Source organism: Vombatus ursinus, unplaced genomic scaffold (genome assembly GCF_900497805.2).
Source record: "Vombatus ursinus unplaced genomic scaffold, bare-nosed wombat genome assembly UNPS02014809.1, whole genome shotgun sequence".
Taxonomy (NCBI): domain Eukaryota; kingdom Metazoa; phylum Chordata; class Mammalia; order Diprotodontia; family Vombatidae; genus Vombatus; species Vombatus ursinus.
In genome coordinates, this window is record NW_020954587.1 from 19,495,996 (window position 1) to 19,516,364 (window position 20,369).

Consider the following 20,369-nt stretch of genomic DNA (forward strand, 5'->3'; position numbering starts at 1 on the left):
TAGAAGAGTTAAAGAGAATGATGCTAGAAAATTGTGAAAAGAGAATTAACAGCTTATTAAAATAGGCACAACAATACTGAAGAAAATAACACCTTAAAAAACCATAATTGGCCTAATGGTAGAAGTACAAAAGTTCACTGATGAAAATAACTCCTTAAAACAGAACTGGTCAAAAGGAAAACAAGGTACAAAACCTCACTGAAGAAAATAATTCCTTAAAAATTAGAATTGGGCAAATGGAAGATAATGACTCCATGAGACATCAAGAAATAATAAAACAGAGTGAAAAGAATGAAAAAAAATAGAAGAAAATGTAAAATATCTCATCAGAAAAACAACTGACCTGGAAAACAGATCGAGGAGAGATAATTTAAGAAGTATTGAACTACCTGAAACCATGATCAAAGAAAGAGCCTAGACATCATCTTTCAAGAAATTATCAAGGAAAGTTGCCCTATGTCATAGTTCTACAGGGTAAAACAGAAAGTGGAAGAATCTACCAATCACTTCCTAAAAAAGATTCCAAGATGAAAACTCCCAGGAATATTATAGCTAAATTCCAGAGCTTTCAGGTTAAAGAGAAAATATTTCAACTAACCAGAAAGAAATATTTCGAATACTGTGGAGTCACAGTCAGAATCACACAAGATTTAGCAGCTTCCATGTTTAAGGAGCTATGGGCTTGAAATATGATACTTTGGAAGGCAAAAGAGCTAAGATTACAACCAAGAATAATTTACCCAGCAAAACTGAGTATAATCCTTCAGGGGTAAAAATGGACATTTAACAAATAGAAGACTTTCAAGCATTCCTGAAGAAAAAAACAGAGCTGAATAGAAAATCTGACATTCGAACACAAGCCTCAAGAGAAGAATAAAAAGGCAAACATGAAAGAGTAATCATAAGAGACTCAATATATTCCTGTGTGGGAAGATGAGATGCGTAACTTCTAAGAACTTTATCATTATTAGGGCAGTTAGGAGTCCACATAGACTGACAAGGCATGTGTGTCAATCAGTTATGCTGGGTTGATCTAAAATACACACACACACGCACACACACAGAGTTGAATGTAGAAAGCTATCTTACTCAATAAAGATGTTAGAGGGGAAGGGGGCAAGATGACAAAGGGATGGTAGATTAAGGGAGGCAGTAGTTAGAAGCAAAAGAGACTTTTGAGGAGTGACAGGATAAAAAGAGAAAGAGAAGGATAAACTGAACAAAACAGTAATCATAATTGTGAATGTGAATGGAATGAGCTATCCATAAAACAGAAGCAGATAGCAGAATGGATTAGAAACCAGAATCCAACAATACGTTGTTTACAAGAGATAAGCTTGAAACACAAAGAGCTACATAGAGTTAAAATAAAGGGCTGGAACATAATCTATTATGCTTCAGCTGAAGTAAAAAAAGGTAGGGGTAGCAAGCACAACCTCAGACAAAACAAAAGCAAAAGCAGACCTAATTAAGAGATAATCAGTGAAACTACATTTTACTAAAGAGGACAACAGACAATAGAGTAATACAAAATTTTTTTACGGCAAGTTTCTCTTTTATATTACATTTCTCACATATATATAGGGAACTGAGTCAAATTTATAAAATAAGAGCTGTTCCCCAATTGACAAATGGTCAAAGGATATGAACAGGCAGTTTTCAGAAGAAGACATCAAAGTAATTTATAGCCATATGAAAAAAATGCTCCAAATCCCTATTGACTAGAGAAATGCAAATTAAAACAACTTTCAGGTACCATTTCATACCTATTAGTAATGACAAATGCCGGAGAGGATGAGGAAAAATAAGTACACTAACAAACTGCTGGTGGACTCATGAACTGATCCAACCATTCTGGAAAACAATTTGGAACTATGCCCAAAGGGCTATAAAACTCTGCATACCCTTTGGTTTAGCAATACTACTACTAGATCTGTACCCCAAAAAGATCAAAGGAAAAGGAAAAGGACCCATATACACAAAAATCTTTATAGAAGTTCTTTTTGTGGTGGTAAAGAATTGGAAAGTGAGGGGATGCTTATCAATTGTGTAATGGTTGAGCAAGTTGTGGCATATGCTGTGATGAAGTACTGCTGTGCTATAAGAAATTACAAGGGTGGTGGTTTCTGAAAAAACATGGCAAAACCTTTATAAACGGATGCAAAATGAAGTGAAAACTGACAGATAATTATGCATAGTAATAGCAATGTTGTGATGATCAGCTGTGAAAGACTTTGCTACTCTGATCAATACCATGATCCAAGACAATTCCAAAGGACTCATGATGAAGAATGTCATCCACCTCCAGAGAAAGGGAATTGATGAATTCTGCGTGCAAACTGAAACATAATTTTCTTTCTTTCTTTTTCTGTCATGTGGCTAATATGGAAATATGTTTTGCATAATTTCACACATATAATTAATTGCTATCATTTTGTTTGCCTTAGTGGGTAAGAGAGGTGTAGGAGGATGAGAGATAATTTGGAACTCAAAATTTAAACAGAAAAGAATGCAAAAATAAGTAAGTTTTAAAAAAGGATGAGCAGCATATATTAGCATCTTACTGATGGCCTTATTGTTACTAGTCTACACATGTAAAGGTCATATTTGAATTTGTAGTATCTGCCTTGTCACATTTTATTAAGTTGAAGGACAATAAAAATTTCCCCAAAATGTCAAAAAATAAAATAAAATACAATGGCTTGGATGTGTTAAATCTACAATTCATCAGTCTTGCTTCCATTTACTAAACTGACATGCAAAGAAAGCTAAAAAGTCACATGGTACCTGCTCATTGACTTTAGGCTCTTAACATACATTTCTGCTTTTGATGCATTGATCTGTAATTTATTCACATCAGTATTCTTCCAGTTTTCAAGTATGGACACCTAAAATTGGAGAAATTTTAAACATCTTAAAAAATTAAATGTGGCAAAATTTCTTACTTATACCACTGAGAGAACAGATTTCTTTTTGAAATGCTTTAGGTTCATAGTTCTTAACTTTATCACAACTTCTGCCAGGTGAGTATACAGTGGAATATCTCAGTTTGTAGTCTTTTATAGAGATGAATATAGGAATAAGGAAACTTTGTGAGACTAAAGTATCTAAAATTTAGATAGAGATATGAAAATAAACACTTTCCATCAATAAATTTAGGATTGGTAAGTGTGCTATGGTAGAAGTCCTGGGGAAAACGAAAAAACTACTTTCTTTATTGAAGGACTCTAATGGGTCTGAGAGACTGACTTCTCTCTCCATGGTATATAATCATATACCATGAAGAAATTAAGTTTCAGGAGAAGCTCTTTTTAAACTCCTCTAACTTTCTTGGTTGACAATTCCAAGAGTTATCCCAGGTCAGGGCAATGTGTGGAAGGAGCCATGAGTGGGGACAAGTGAATGAACCTGAGATGTAGTAGGTTTTTTTTTGAAGGACCATGTTTTCCCAGCTTTTTAAATATAGAAAGGGAGAGAAAAGCTTGTCCTGCATAAAATCTACACATGCATGTATAAAACACATATGTCCATATGTGTAGCTTTCTATTCACATGAATTCATACAGACAGTGAGAGTGTGTGTGTGTGTGTGTGTGTGTGTGTGTATAACATTAAAATTTCCTTCTCCCTCTCCCTCTCTTTTTTTTTAAACAAGGGAAAGACACAGTTTGTGGATAGGTGGAAATAAATGAAATGAGGGGAGATATAGGTTTATGTCATTCCTACTTGGTATTTCACACCACATCCAAATAGGGGTGGTGATTTAGAGGTTTGGAGATAGTCTGATGAATTGCCAAGTTTTATTTGCTATTTTAAAATTCAAGAACATAGCAAATTCAAACTTAACGGGCCAATATAATCTTTAGCAGAAACCTGTTTCCATCATGAAGTAATTGTCAGCCCCTAATAGTGAAAAGTTATACAGTGGAGTCATGATCAAATACAAAGAGTTTTGTAAAACCTTTATAGACTTAGAGATGGAAAGACTTTCCCCTCATTTTATAGATGAAGAAATTGAGGTCCAGAGAGGGGAAGTAATTTGCTCAAGGTCATGTAGGTAATGGAATGGCAGAGGTAGAATCTGAACATAGATCTTCTGACTCCAAATCCTGAGTCTTTTCCATTGTGCCACAAAGCCTTCAATTCAGAGAAATCAGATCCAAACAAAATGCTGCCAACCTTCCATTGCTTAACAGTTTGATTTTAAGTGTCATCAAATGTCCCAATTGGAACCCATCTGAGTTCCTCTACACTAAAAGAGTATATATAGCATCAATAAAGGAAGCCAATATACCAAAAAGCATCTCTTGAATTGTCATATATTTTTGAAATGCATCTACTTCATCTATCTCAAAATGCCACGAAAAAACAATACCATTAGACTCACCTCTGCAGCCACAGCTCTTTTAATAGTTTCATGGTAATTCTCTTTTCCCTTCTTTATAAGTTCCTCCATTTTCAATTTTTCATTTGCAAATTTATTACTATGAACATAAAAAAAAACTTGAAATATTTTAAGCCACTGAGATACTGCATGCAGGTTTATTTTTGTTACAAAGAAATTAACTGCATCTCTTAAAAGCATATATTTAAATGCTTTGTTATGCAACAACCAGAGTGCACATTTAATAGGATTACAGGCAACAATTCACTGGTTTGGGGAGTGGGTATAGAGCAGGGATGCTCATACCTTAGTCAATAAGTATTTATTAAGTACTTACTATGTGTAATATGAATACAAAGACAGGTACAAACAGTCCCTCTTCTCAAGGAACTCACACTCTTATGGGGAAGACAAACATGGAAATAACTAGGTATGCATAAGATACATACATATATGTGTTTATATATGTATATATGCGTGTGTGTGTGTGTGTGCAGTCGTAGGTGTCCAAGTAAAAAACAGATATAACTCTAGGTAAACAAATATTTTAAAAAACTGACCTGATTTTGAGAAATTCATCCAAGTGTGATGCATACTGTCGATCCTTTTCTTCATTATTCCGTGAATATCTATGAAAAACAATCAGGAAATTAAGTTTAAGCCTTGAGGTCAAAAAAACCTTAAAGTGTTTCAGCTCAGAGGAGACTGAGAAAAGAGACAGAGGCTTCGGTTTTTTTAAAATTTAACCTAAAACATGGATATCAGATCAAATCACGTAATTTATATCAACAATATGAATAAAATCACAAAAGAACTGAAGAGATCATCATATGCACTCTCCTCTCTCTCTTTTTTTTTAGTTAGGCAATTGGATTAAGTGACATGCCCAGAATCACGTGTCTGAGGCTGCATTTGAACTCAGGTCCTCCTGACTCCAGAGCCAGTGTTCTATCTACTGCATCATCTAGCTGCCCCTATGTACTCTTTTCTCAGCTGGCTTTGTGGTAGCTATTGTGGCTTTAATAAAGACCACGAAGATGAGAGGGCAAGTGTTTGTTTTATTTAAAAACCTGGCTCATTCACAAATGCTTGAAGATAGAAGGATTTCCATTTTATGGTAAACCCATGAGTTCATCTGATTTAATCTATAAAATGGGTTTACATACTTTTGTTGATAAAGAAAAGAAAAAAGCTAACTATTTGCTAATTCTGCAAACAAAAAGCTTGGTCAGAGAATACTAAATACAGCTAAGAATCAATGAAATTTAACACCAAATCCTAAGGTGCCTGACTAGCCACCAAATTATAATTTACTCCTCAATAATTTATCAAACAAGACTAATGAGATGATGTTATTTATAATATTTAATTTTTTTTTTGGTTTCAAAGAAGTACAATTGGTAATTGGGACATATAACATTGCTCTTTTGGAGTTTGAAAACAATGGGTGGGGCAGGTACTGCCAGAGAGGCCCTGCAAGATTTTAATTTTTTAATTTTTTTTTTAAGGCAATTGGGGTTAAGTGACTTGCCCAGGGTCACACATCTAGTAAGTGTCAAGTGTTTGGTCTGAGGCCGGATTTGAACTCAGGTCCTCCTGACTTCAGGGCTAGTGCTCTATCCACTGCACCACCTAGCTGCCCCCTACAAGGTTTTAAGATCACAATTCCTCCCTCATGCCATGAAGATTACTTATGCCAAAAAATAACATTATGGATATTCTTCTTTACAGCACATGGTTTTATTTATAGTTTTTGTTCTTTGATTTCAAAATATCTAATTCAGAAACTCTAAAGAGTTTTCTGAGGGAGGGCAATAAATAATAAAACATTTTGTGTAGAGGTTTTTTTTTTTAAAAACTCAAATTCTCTGGTATTCCTAAAAGTTTAGGGTAGTGCAGCATGCAAAAGTCTTTATTCTGTACAATTAAATTTATCTGCAGTCAAAAAAAGTTGCCCTCACTGTTAACAAGTATCATACATAATGAATCATGCAAAGGATTTTAAAGATTTCTGTCCTGTTTCATTTTTAATACTTGATCTGAGCAAAGGTTTTTGACTCCAGTCATGATACAATTCATGTAAAGTTCTCTCTATTTTATATCCAAGAAACACCACCAACTTTATCTTTAACCTAAGATGCATATATCATGATAATTTTACTGCATTTTAATATAAAAGAGAAGATTAAAACATAAAAATCAAAGAAAACTATAGTCGCTATAAAAGCATTAATTAATCAAATTGGTTTTCTTACTGTTTCTTACATACAACACACTCCCAACCACCAAACTTTACACTGCCTGGAATACAGTATCTCCTACCCCCTTCTCTCAGAATTCTTGGTTTCCCTGAAAACTCGGCTGAAGTGCAACTTTTTACACAATCAGTTAACAATAATTTATTAAGTAATTACTATGTGCTAGAGATACAAAGACAAAAATGAAATAATTTCTGTTTTCAAGAATCTTATATCCTTATTAGGTGAGACATGTTTTCTCTGTCTCCATATACAAAACATACTTATATACACACACACAAATATGTACATATTTAGAATAACTAGATTTTATATGAACGAACAGTATACACTAACCTGGAGTAACCCTTACATTTCTGAATACATTACAGAAATAACTTAGATTTCCTTTACAAATTGGTTTAGACTACATGTTTATGTACAACCTGGTTATTGACTAACACATTTTTGAAAAAGCTAAACTGTTTTGAATCACTGTATAATAAGGCTGGAAGATAGGTCAGGGTTGAATTGTGAAGGGCTAAAAAAGCAGAGTTTATAGTTTATCCTTTAGGAAGTAGAAAGTTTATTGAATAGAGTCAGATTAACATATCAAGTCAACAATATAGTCAGATTAACACAAGGAAACTCACTTTGGCGGTTGTGGGAAAAGATTTGAGGCAGGGAGACAAATAAGAAGGTCACTGTAATAGTCTAGGTGAGAGGTGATGAGGGCTTAAACAAAGGTAGTTGCTATATAGGGAGAAAGAAGGGGTTGGGTATGAGAGGTATTGGGGTAGAAATGGCTAGATTTAGCCAATGACTGAATATGTGGAATGAATGTGAATGAGAAGCCAAGGGTAACAACGAGGTTATAATCTGAAAGATTGGAAGAATGGTGGTACCCTTAGCAGAAATGGACGGGTTCACCAGGAGGGTGGGTGAATTTTGGGGGAAAGATAATGAATTCTGTTTTGGACATAATGAGTGGGACTGGTGCTCAGGAGAGATGAGGGCTGGATATAATAAAGTCATCTGCATAAAGATAATAATGAAATCCCTGGCAGTTGAACAGGTCACTAAGTCAAGAGAGTATAGAAAGGGAAGAGGGCAAAGGACATGAAACCTTTCCTGACCAGGGGATAATGTGATAGTATTTCTCTCTTTTTACTCCGTGCTCTCCCTGCCAACCCCAGGGACCAGTTACCTACTTTTTGTTTTGCATAAACTTATATACTCACAGTACACATTATCTCCCTTAATAAAATGCAAGCTCTTGGAAGGCAAGGAGTTTCTTTTTAAAATAAAGGTTTATATTGTGCTATAAGACATGATGAACAGGCTGACTTCAGAAAAACTTGGAAAGACTTGTATGGTCTGATGCTGAGTGAAGTGAGCAGAACCAAGAGAACATTGTACACAATAACAGCCAAGTTGTGTGATGATTAATATTGATAAACTTAACCCTTCCTGGCAATACAAGGATCTAAGACATCTCCAGAGGCCTTGTGATAGAAAATGTTATCCACATCCAAAGAAAGAATTATGGAAGTTGAATTGCTATTTTTTTTCTCTTCTGTTGAATTTTGTTTCCTCTTTCTGATGGTTCCTCCTATTGATTTTAATTTTTACTTACAATATCACTAATGTGAAAATATGTTTAATATGAATGTAAATGTACAGCCTATATCAGATTGTGTGCCATCTTGGGGAGGGTGGTGGGGAGGAAGGGGGAGAAAAATTTTAAACTCAAAAGCATATGGAAGTGATTATTGATAAATCAAAATAAATTAATAAAAATAAATAAATTAAAAATAAAATAAAATAAAATGGCAGGCTCAGGGAGGGAGTCAGGAGGGCTGGCTACTTTGACAAGTGACTTCCCTTTCTCTTGCCCAGAGCTAGGCCTCCTCACATTTCTCTACCATTTTCACATCAAGCCCTTCCTTGGCGGGGGTGGAGGGTTCTAGCTTGACTTGATTTCCCTATCCCATTCCAATGTAAGCTCCTTGACGACAGGGACTGCCTTATGCTGGTTTCTATTTGTATTCCCAGCATTTAGCACAATGCCTGACACATAGTAGGCACTTAATAAATGTTTTCTCTCTGTGTCAGAAAAAAAAAACAAGAAAGAAAGAAATGATGAAAGAGATGGTTTCTAAGAAACCTGGGCACACTTGTATGAATTGATGCCAAGTGAAGTGAGCACAACCATGAAAACGATTTATACCATAATGATACTGTTAAAAAAAAAAGAATATTTTTGAAAGATGTAAGAACTCTGCTCAATGTAATGATCATCGTGATTCTGGAGGATTTATCATGGAGAATGCTGACCATTTCCTAACAAAGCAGTGATGAAATAAATAAACAGAATGATAGTCAATTTTTGGACATGGCTATGGAATTTATTTTGCTTGATTATGCATATGTTACGAGAGTTTTTCTTCTTATTTTTCAGTGGCAGAAAGTAGGAGGGAGAAAAAAATAAATGCATGATAACCAAAAAAAATTTTTTTAAGGTACAGAGAACAGAAGGAAGTTCAGAACGAAGCACAAATAAACAGGATAGTAACGAAAGTGACATGGTAAAGTATCTCTTTTTAAAAAAGTGGTAAGAAATGGAGATTCAATTTTATATGAAATTCTTTTTGTGTCCTGTTGTACGTATGCACATATTCTTTTTTGGCGTTTCAATTCAGAAAAAAGTTTTAAAAATAAAGTTATTAATATGTGCACTGAAATACTGCAACTGATTAAAGAAAAAAGTGATACTTTGGGGAACTTGCAATATTTTGAGAAAAGATGAAATGGCTATTTTTAAATGCATAGTAACTTTTCACTATTAAACATCACAATGCTCATTTGAAAAGGTAAAAAAAGTAAAGCATCATGAGTTCAAAGTTAAGTCAGTAGTAGTAAACTTACAACTCATCTTTTTCTAAAAAAATGAACATTTTCCCATTAGCTTTCCATTCCTTCATACAAACACACAATGCTAGGATCAAAGCAAAAATAATTTTGATAGAGGCAGTGAAAAACAGATAATCACAGAAATTAATGTAACATCTCACTGAAAACACAAATTGATTAACGTAGTTGAATCTGCCATTTATTTAATTTACTTAAAGTATTAATATTGGCATTCAGTCACAGCAGAACTAAAAGTCTAATGTAAAGAAATCGGGCAAGTCCATAAAACACAAAATGATTTTAAAATTTCTAATTCAACTCAATTTAATTCAATCCAACAAGCATTTCAGAAGCACTTAGGAACCATTGTCTTAGGGATGACAGTTTTGCCCTCTGGAGGCTAATGAACTAATAAACGGTTCCAAAGATCATTCCACATCAGCATAATAATTAGCTCCTATAAGAATTACTAGGTGGTCTCAGCAATGCAAGGATCCAAGACAACTCCAAAGGTCACATGATGGAAAATGATGTCCACATCCAGAAAAAGAACTATGGAGCCTAAATGCAGATCAAAGCACATTATTTGATAACTCTTTTTTGTTGCTGTTGTTTTTTTCTTCTTTTTTGCGGTTTCTCCCATTGGTTTTAATTCTTCTTTACAACGTGACTAGTGTTAAAATAGGTTCCACATGAATGTATATACGTAGAGCCTATATCAGGTTGCATGCCATTTTGGGGTGGGAGGAAGGGAGAGATGGGGAGAAAATTTGGAACTTAAAATCTTATGGAAATGAATGTTGAAAACTAAAAATAAATAAATAAATTTAAAAAAAAAGAATTGTTAGGTGGTCCAGTGGATAGAGCTCTGGGCTTGGAGTCAGAAAGACCTGAGTTCAAATCTAGCCTCAGAAACTCTACTAGCTGTGTGACCTTGGGCAAGTCACTCTGTATGCCCTGGTTTCCTCATCTGTAAAATGGACTAGAGAAGGAAATGGCAAACTACTCCAGGATCTCTGCCAAGAAAACTCCAAAAAGGAGTCACAAAGAGTTGGATATGACTGAAAAACAACTGAACAACAACCACAACAAATAAGAACTAAACAGTTCAGTTGCTGAAAGAGGCAGAAAATTTACTTTTGCATAAATGAAAAGAAATAAATCAACTTTGGTGGCTGAAAGTTGGTGGAAAAAATTTTTGTTTAATAAAAAATGTTAAAAATATATGTGTAAAGAAATTCAGTTCCAAATAATATGTGGGCAGTGTGGCTGCCCCGAGGGGAAGAATATGGCCTTAGATAAATAAAAAGGTTCAAATCATTTTCTAAAGAATGTAAAGTGATGGTCCTTTCCTAAATGAATAGTTGGTGGCTGAAAGCAGCAGAAAGAAAAAAGAACATTTATTAGAAACTCACAAAATGCAATTATGAAGATATACAGAATGTTAAATGGACCAGTTTGAGGTCTGAGAACAGGCTGAATAGCTGAGAATACAGGGCTTTGTGGTCCTTCCTCATTTTAATGTAACTATTTTTAAGGTTTAAGAGATTAAAACTCACAAAATGATAAATAAGTGTTGAAGACTATGCAATGTTAAGTTTTATAACTAAGATAAAAGGGGATTTCATAGGTTTTAATTTTATAAAGGAAAGGTGAATCACTGAATACCAGGTAGCTCTGGTCTGATTCATTGAATCACTGAATCATAGTGAAGAACTCAGCTGCTTGTAGTTTTTGTCCCTTGTTCTTGAAGAGGACCATGACATCAGGAAGATGATGCCATGACTTGCAAGTAAACTGGATTTAAGTGAGGGAGGATCCATCTGGGTCCAGAGGCCAGATATAGATCAGGACAACTGGAGATGACCCAGGCTGCAGTGGGGAACCTTGGCCTTTTTAAACTAAGAACTCAGCTGCAGTGAAGAACTGAGCAGAAAAGTAAAAATCCTGCTCTGATAGAGTAACTGTGAATGTATCAGCAGAGGAGACGCCAACTGACAAGAAAGTTTCAGCTGCTAGACCCTGAATGGTAAATAAAGGTTGGTGCTCAGTGACATCTATGGTTTGAGAGCAGTAGCCTCTGAGTTGCCTGTTGCTCTCTGCCTCCTGTCTTGTGTGAAAAGGAGAAAGGAGAGAGGGCTCTGCTAGACTGACTGGCTAAGAGTCCACCGCATGACACAGAATCCTAGTGAGGGAAGAGCTGGCTGGTTTTTTATCCATTTCCCAGAGAAAGCTTAACTACTAAGCTCTGGAGTTCTTTGGCTTAAAGGAAGGAACAGAGTTAACACTTTCTCCATTTTCTATTACCTTTTAAGAGTATATATGAGTTAAAAGAGCTAGTCAACGCTTCATCAGTTTGAGAGTGGAAGAGGATTTGCTCAGAAGGAGAGCAGTGAGACACATAAGAACAGTTAGCAGAGAAGCAGCTTCATGCGGTGTAGATATTCCTGAATGGATCAATTACATGAAGGCCTGAAGCTCAGAGTTGTGAGTTATCCTGAACACATGGCTTTTTCTCACTCATGTGCCTCCCTGCAAAGTTAACATACATGGGTCCCTACTTAATACACTGTTGGGAGAGTATGAATCAGGTTTATGTTTGGATTGCGATGCACTGATTATTCCTGAATTTATTTATACTGAGTATCTGTGATATAGTTATATTGCTTTAAATAAATGGCTATGTTTAAGATCGAATGGTGTCATTATTAAGTAGTTGGCATTGTGTGAGTGGGAATTACACTGACGAGGAAAGGAAATAATAGTGTTAAGTAGGGGAGTATATTCCCTCATAATAAGACCACCCCTAGGACCTTGTAGCTCGATGTGGTAATTTTTCTCTGAGAATTCAGACTTGCCAGTGTTAGGGCAAGCTGAGGTGCTGTGAGAGAGATAGAAATAGAGAGAGAGAGAGAGAGAGAGACAGAGAGAGAGAGAGAGAGAGAGAGAGAGAGAGAGAGAGAGGTGATGGTCAAGGTGTAATACCTCCTTAAGCAGACAATACATTTTTTTGGGGGGTAGAGCGCCTTACAGGCTTCTCTTGGACATTTCCTAAATATAACATAAATAACTGTTCCATATTTATGGAAAAACAATACTTCTAATTCCTGAATACAGAAAATGTTTTTAATAACTATGGTGATATAAACAACAAAAATTTTTGACCCCTATATAACATGTCTTTATTATTATTGTTGTTATTATTATTATTATTATTGTTATTGATATTTTGGGCTAGGCAATGAGGTTAAGGGTCACACAACTAGAAAGTGTCAAGTGTCTGAGGTTGCATTTGAACTCAGGTCCTCTTGACTCTAAGGCCAGTGCTCTATCCACTTCACCACCTAGCTGCCCCTACAACATGTCTTTAAAAGAAACATACTTTTCATAGAAAAAAAGAGAAAAGGGTCTAATTTTGAGTATAAGTAAACAAATTTAAAAATGGAGATTTAAAGCATTTGTTTGGAAATATGTAAACATGATACAAAAAAGAAGCTTATAGTTTTTCTCTGAATTGTTACAGATAAAAACAATAATAAATGAATTATACTACAAAAATGGAACTGTAATCAAGAAGGTAATGTAATCTTTAGCATAAATGATAATTTCATTCTGGTAAATTTCTGCATGAAACATTACCATCATGTTTTGGTGTGGCCCTTGGAAGCACAGCCCTCAGTCAGTCAGTCAATAATTCAGGCACACTGTGCTCAGTGCTGGGGATACAAACAAAGGCAAAAATAGTCCCTTCCCTCAAGTAGCTGATAGTTCTCATGAATGAGAGAGACAATACACTTACAAGACAGATACAAAGGGGAATACAATGACCTTCAAAGATGAGAACCATGTACACCCAGAAGGTGCATCAGTCTTAGAATAATGGCTTCTAATTGCTTTTGAATCTATGAGGTCCTCTGAAAATGACTCAGGCTGTCTTACTGGATGTAATCAAATAGAGCATATCAGACTGTGTAGTAGTCCAGAGTCTGGGGATTCACCAGCATACTACAGTGTGGCACATATCCTGGCTGGGTACCCGAGGTACTTGTAGATAGTGTAATATGTGCAGGGCCAGCCTTATACCTAACTGGAATAGTTGGTCATTTTATGTGGCATGAATGGAAAGGGTATGGGTAAGGTCTGCCTATACTTAAAATATATTCCCTACCAATTTATCCCATATTTGATATCACATCATTAAATATCCTTTCCTTTTGTACTTCTTTGTTTAAAATCTCTCTCCGGGGGATAATTCAGCCAGCCAGGTGGTGCAGAGGATAAAGTGTTTACCCTGGAGTCAGTTCAAATCTGGCCTCAGACACTTGCTAGCTATGTGAACCCGGGTAAGTTACTTAACTCTGTTTGCCTCAGTCTCCTAATCTATAAAATAAGTTGGAACAGGAAATGGCAAATCACTCTGGTACCTTTGCCAGGAAAACCCCAAAAGGGGTCACAAAGAGTTGGACATGACTGAAACAACTTTATCATGAATTAGTTTATTAGTTCCTTTCCATCATGACATGGATAGGATACATAGACGCCAAGTTCTGATAACAGAGATATAGGTTCAGAATAGCTGCTTCACCAGGGTGTGTATGAGAGAAGTTTGGAGATGCGTGGAAACAATAGACATGGGAAAGAAGGACAGACAGAGAATTCGGAAGACAGCCTACCTCACAATTTTGTTTAGGGGTGATCTAGGATATAATGTGTCCTCAAATTATACATACAATTTCAGTAATTTTGGGGACTTCAGAGAAAAGTACTAAATATGTGTAAATACATGTATATGAACTTATCTTTAGGAAATGGAATTTTATAGCTGGAAAAGATATATAAATCTAAGATAACAGATTCTGAACTGGAAGAAGATCTGAGTGGTCATCTAGTCCAGCTCTTCATTTTGCAGATGAGGAAGCTAAGGTTTAGAGAGGTTAAGTAACTTGCTCAAGGCCAGACAGGTAAGTGGCAGTACCAAGATGGGGAAACTGAGATCCCGAGTGGATAACTGATTTGCACAAGGCTGCAGAGCTGGGATTAGAACCCAGGTCCCCAGACTCCCAGTCTGTTGTTCCTTCCATTATACCTAGAAATGGTATCAAATTCATTCCTTTCCAGATTCAGTTAGTGTTTAAATTAGATATGAAATTACTAAAAAATTTTCAATACATTATACAGAAGTTATTATGAAATGAAATAGTGCTGGGGAAAATGAATCTATATAATATCTATATATCTCATTCGGTTTAATCTAAAAATTATCATTAGAACTGTTAAAATATGTAAGTACTTTTCTTTTAAATAATATCAATAATACATGGTCACTTTTTAGTCGCTACTTACATTTCACTGGTATCTGTAAGCTTTTTAACTTTATTTTTTAGAGTCTTTAATTTTTCTTGATTTTCCTTTTTTTCCTGCTGCCATTTTTTCATTTCTATTTCCAAATCTTGATGAAACCAATTCAATTCAGTCTTGGAAATCTATGATCAAAGATTAAATTAATGGCAAATTTGATTTACACAACACTTGACAATAGTAAATAAAGACATTTGACTTTCATAAAATTGAAAACTGACATGTACAATTTTCTTTTAATATATACTATAAAACCTCATTAATCTGGACTATCCTATTAAGGAAATGGTGATCATTTGAAGATGATGAGTTGAATATTCCTTTATAAATAGAAATTAATTAAAAAAAGATTTTAGGAGAATAGTAAATACACTTAAACATTTTGGAAGAAAACACTTACACGTGAACAATTGACACAGATTTACAGATCATTCTTATCTATCACTGGGGAGATATCTAACAAGTAACATTATGGAATAAAAATCTATAAAAGGCAAATTTTTGCCAACAGGACAAGTACTTAAGATGCCTGAAATTTAGGCAGTTACTACCAGATGAAGAGTGGTAATTCAGGTTAACCTTGTATAGGTACGCTATGGAAAGGCAAAAGACACAAATTTAATTTTCCTTTTTAAAAAATGTAACAATCAACATAAGTAAAATAAACATTTCAACTCACAAATGAGTTGTATTTCAAAATTTTCATTTACAAATTGGGTGTTTGGAACTGAGAACACATATTCCCATATAAATAATGTTACACACACAGATTAAGCACCCAGGATACAAATTATGAGCTCAAATTTTGGCTCCTGGGAAAAGGGAGCAAGGTTTTTATGTATGCCAAGAGACAGAAGTAGAAGGGAGAAGTTTTCTTTCCCTTTGCTGTCCCTAGGCAAACTTTTCAAATAGATGTTTTATCTCTGACATTTTCCCATTTCTTTTCTTCTCTTTCCTTTTTAAATATCTCCTTTGTACCTCCTGCTATCTTTTTTTCCCCTCTGGTCCCTAGAACCCACTATTTCAATTTGCACAAGTGCCATGTTGTAGAACCCCTGCTTTGGCCTGGACCTGCTCTATCCTTTATGATATTAAATGCTCCAGTATTACTTACTTATGCTTTCCCCTCAATTAAAACTTCCATTCATATAATAAAGTTACTATCAGCTAGAGGTGAGTAAGAAAGGCTCCTGATTAAATGGATTCATACTAAGGAACAGACTCTTATTTCTTATTCTGTTTTAAGGAGAACCTCAAATTTTATCTAAATTTTACTAAAATTCCCTATGACTAGGTAGGACCTTTGCTCCCAGCAGGCAACTGAGTGACTGAGGCTGTGAGGACAAGAATGTTCCTTACCACAGTTCTTCCTTTAGACACAGACAGGCTCCCAGATAGAGAAAAAGTGGAGCTGAGTTAACTCAAGCTAACTAAAGCTCTTTAAGACCTAATGAATTCTAGCCCACAAACACAGTTCACTGGATAGCTGGATACCAGGCCTTAGTGAGCAAGAAACTGAGATAGTAAAAGCTTCCCAGGAGTTCTCTTTGGTGCTCTAATTGGCCTAATCCTTGTCTTTAGCATCATTCTACCAGTGATAATGTGGTGCTTTTTTTTCTTTTAAATAATTGTTGTTGATATATTATTTCTACATCACACTCAATTCTGAATACATCCCTCTCTCCCTTTTCCCCCACCCAATGAACCCAATCTCTTCTAACAATGAAGAAAAAGAGAGGGAAAAAACAGTGCAGTTAAACTAATCAATACATTAACTGATTTGACAGTATATATAATGTTCCATACCTACAGTCTCTGACATCTGCAAACAAAGGAGGAAGATGTATTTTCTCAACTTCTTTAGGGCCAAGACTCATGCTTTTAAATTGCTATTGGTTAAGATATTATAGCATTGTAGAAAAAAAAACTTATGAGAACTATTGAGAGATTTTAAAAAATCAATATTCTAAAAACTTTATGGAGACTTGGACAACTACAGTTGTCTTGTCTTACAATGTCTTAGATGGCAAAACTTACCTTATTTTCTTCCATTGTTCTTTTCAGTTTTTCTTCCAGCTCTCTGGTCTCCTCTGTACTTCTGTATTTTAACTGTTCATATTTTTCCCTTGCTTCTTTAAGTTGCTCTTGTAATACTTGATGTTCCTTTTCCATTCGTAAAATATCACCCTACAATTAAGTCATAAAATTACACACTTAAAAAACACCCCTAGAAGGATGAATTCAATAGTTCCATAACTAAAGAATGACTGTTCCATACTGGTTAACCCTCATAACTGGAGGTAACTTAGCTAGTAAAATTGAGGTAAATTTAGTAAAATCTAGTCAGAGCCTTGGTAACTAGTTTACAGGAGACCTTTCTACTAGAACAAAACTGGCCCTGGATTACTTTATTCTGCTGATTCCTACAGCCAAATATATTCAGTTTACTTATGAATGCTTTAAAATAATGAGACAGAAATATGTGGACAATGATCCATAAATGAGTTCTACAGTTTATTACCTATGGTTTTATAATTTGTATCCAAGAAAAGTACATAACGAAAGAATAACATAGTTTTAGAAAATTCATTGTTGAAATTAACCTGCATTCCTCCAAATCACCAGGGAATGCTACATCTTCTTATTGCAATTAATTAGCATCAATATTTCCTTTACAAAAAAAAAAAACCAAAAAACCCAACCAACTAAGGCTTTGGGCTCATCATCTAGAATTATGCTCAGAGCTTTACGAGACTTAGGTTCCTCGTATTTATTGGCTCTAGTAAAATATCTACATCAAAAATACCCCCCAAAAAACCCAAAAACAAAAACCCAAAAAAACAAAGCCCTAAGAAACTTGCCCTTTAGAATGTGTGCTGTAATTTTCATCAAGGCAATTCCATGCCTTATCTAAATTTTTTTTAATCTATCTCAATGAAACACAGCGTTTTGTACAGAGAAAGCACTTAATAAATGTTTGTACAATTATCCAGTTTAATGTTAAATGTAAGAACTTAGGTTACTTGTGGGGTTTATGTTCAAAAAGATGTTATTCAATAAAAATGTGTTTCATGTGTAAAGAGTTTTGTCACTTGCCAAATACATAAAATGAATGCTTACTAAAAATTCCTATATACTAACTCAAAAAAACTCACTTTCCCCACAGCCAATGAAGAATCATTAATGACTGAATACTATAATCACTAAAGGAAAATGCAATGCTGACAAAGACCAAATTAAAACACTAACAAGACCTTTCATTGTTTTGGTTAATTTCCATTTCATCTTTTCAAAAGGAAATGTGGAGATTTATAAATACTTCATCAATCTACTTGTATCTGATATTTCCCATGCAAAATAAGATTGTATAAATCTCTTTATAATTCAAAATCACCCTCTTATAACATATTGAAGTTTAACAATAATAATAATAATAATAATAATGTCATCATCATTAATAATAATAGCTACCTAGATCAATACAGTAATATCTGGCACCTCTTTTTCTTTTCAAACAAACACAGAATCTTTTATTTTTAGCACATTTTTATTTTTTGTACTTACTTGTTGTGTTTCAAATGGACCAAAAGGCACTGTATTAACCTCCTGGTGCATTAAGTCTTTTCTCACCTGTTGCACAACACAAACACCAGTTACTTAAAAACTGTTCAAAATGAGATTATTTACCTCAAATTAACAAGGTATAATAAATTAATTTCCAAAATAAGAATAAATTTCCCATGAACTATTCTCTGCAGTACTGGATGAACAAGAAGCATAATGGAAAAAGGAACTTGGATGTTAATCTAAGAAAGACTTTACATTGGTTACTTCTGATTTCATGGTCTAAATCTAATCTGTGGGGTAGAAGTTTGGTTTGTGGTGCTGTTCAAAGTTGTCCTTGGGGAATGCTTAATTTATAGCACTAATTTTTTTTTGTTTGGTTTCCATAGTTTAATGTTTCTTATTAATGAAATTTAAACAATGTAACTAGCAAAAGAGAGGCAACATAATGTAGTAGTGAGCCTGCTTGAGAGGTAGGGAGCCCTGGACTCAAGTCCTACCTCTAACAGAACACTGGCTATGTGGCTTTGGAGAAGACAGTTACCCTCAGTGATCTGGACAGGTCTCTAGAGACAGGGGTTTTTAACATTTTTGTGTATGTGTCACAAGCCCCTTCTCAGAATAATGTTTTTAAATGCACAAAATAAAATACACATTATTGCCAAGGAAACCAATTATGTGAAATAATTACCAAAATATTAAAAACTGACAAACAAGTTCACATAGATTCCAAATTAGGAATACTTGCTTTAAGACTATCTGTTGCAGAGAAGGTGCTAACGCCTTCGTAGAGAGATTCTTATCAGGGAGTTCCTTATGCCAGTAAAATCATAGGTCAAGTCCCTATCCACATCTTAATAAGCAGTTTACAGTGGAGGAAACAGGCACATGGAAACTGAATGAATTAGACAACTTTACTGCAAAAGTCAGTGACAGAATTCATGATTCAATCTTCAGTTAACTGTGTGGGTTATTGAGTTACATTTCTCAAGGTTTTCTTACTTCAGAAGTGTAATGTATGTATTTCAGTAAAGTAATGTGAATGTTTCTCTTTTTTCTAAAATAAAAAAAGCTTCCACGATCAATAGTAAAAATTACGGGATTGCCTTTTAGTAAAAAGAGTTGCAACCAGGAGAATTTTTTAAAAAAAGATTTTCAAATATACTTAATAATATGGAAATTTTGCTTGTTTAACAACACTGAATTTAAATCTATGAAAATTAACTAGCTGAGAAACTTAGAAATAAATAAAATAATGGTGACAAATTAGATTAATAGATACTGATATCAATTTATCTTTCAGTCACTTATATGTTCAAAGTTTAGTTTTTTAAACTTTTGTTTCAACTCATAGCACTTAAAGTGCTCATTTCAAAATTTTCAAGCTTGTTATTTTTTTTTGGAAAAATTTTTCTCCTCAATATAAGACCAGAGATAATTTAAGTGTTTTGTTGTTGCTGTTTTGTGTGTGTGTGTGTGTGAGGCAATTGAGATTAAGTGACTTGCCCAGGGTCACAAGCTAGTAAGTGTCAAGTGTCTGATGTTGGATTTGAACTCAAATCCTCTTGATTCCTAAGGCCAGAACTCTTATCCACTGCACCACCTAGCTGCCCTAAGTGTTTTTTGTTTTAAATCAGATTTAGCCCAACTTCTACACCTATGAAAATTATTTATGTCTGTGAATTGAGTTAGTGACTACTGTCAGAAAACTCTGTAAAAACATTTTGGTTTACTATTTGAATAGATCTGATTTTATCAAGTTCAGTAGTTGCTCCAATTATGCAGACTTCATTAAATAGATTATTTCATGGGTTTATTCTGGCCAAAACAACTCATCTTATGGTAGCCAATTTCCTGGTGACCAGTTTCTCTAGACTTAGGTAGGCTGGTACTAAAACAATAGTACAAAACACA

The 20,369-nt window shown here is 34.6% G+C and overlaps 1 protein-coding gene and 1 pseudogene across 7 annotated transcripts in view; one reads left to right on the forward strand and one right to left on the reverse strand.

Annotated features, from left to right (window-relative positions):
- TTC3 (tetratricopeptide repeat domain 3) overlaps positions 1 to 20,369 on the reverse strand; it is a 145,168-nt gene that overhangs the window by 18,952 nt on the left and 105,847 nt on the right. For all 7 annotated transcript variants that reach the window (XM_027875434.1, XM_027875435.1, XM_027875436.1 and 4 more), the window contains 6 exons: positions 18,456 to 18,521; positions 16,929 to 17,078; positions 14,877 to 15,016; positions 4,944 to 5,012; positions 4,387 to 4,483; positions 2,788 to 2,888 (listed from right to left, as the gene is read on the reverse strand). In XM_027875434.1, coding sequence (XP_027731235.1) covers positions 2,788 to 2,888; positions 4,387 to 4,483; positions 4,944 to 5,012; positions 14,877 to 15,016; positions 16,929 to 17,078; positions 18,456 to 18,521 — 623 coding nt within the window. The remainder of the gene's footprint in view (positions 1 to 2,787; positions 2,889 to 4,386; positions 4,484 to 4,943; positions 5,013 to 14,876; positions 15,017 to 16,928; positions 17,079 to 18,455; positions 18,522 to 20,369) is intronic.
- On the forward strand, positions 5,138 to 6,090 carry LOC114052721 (annotated as a pseudogene).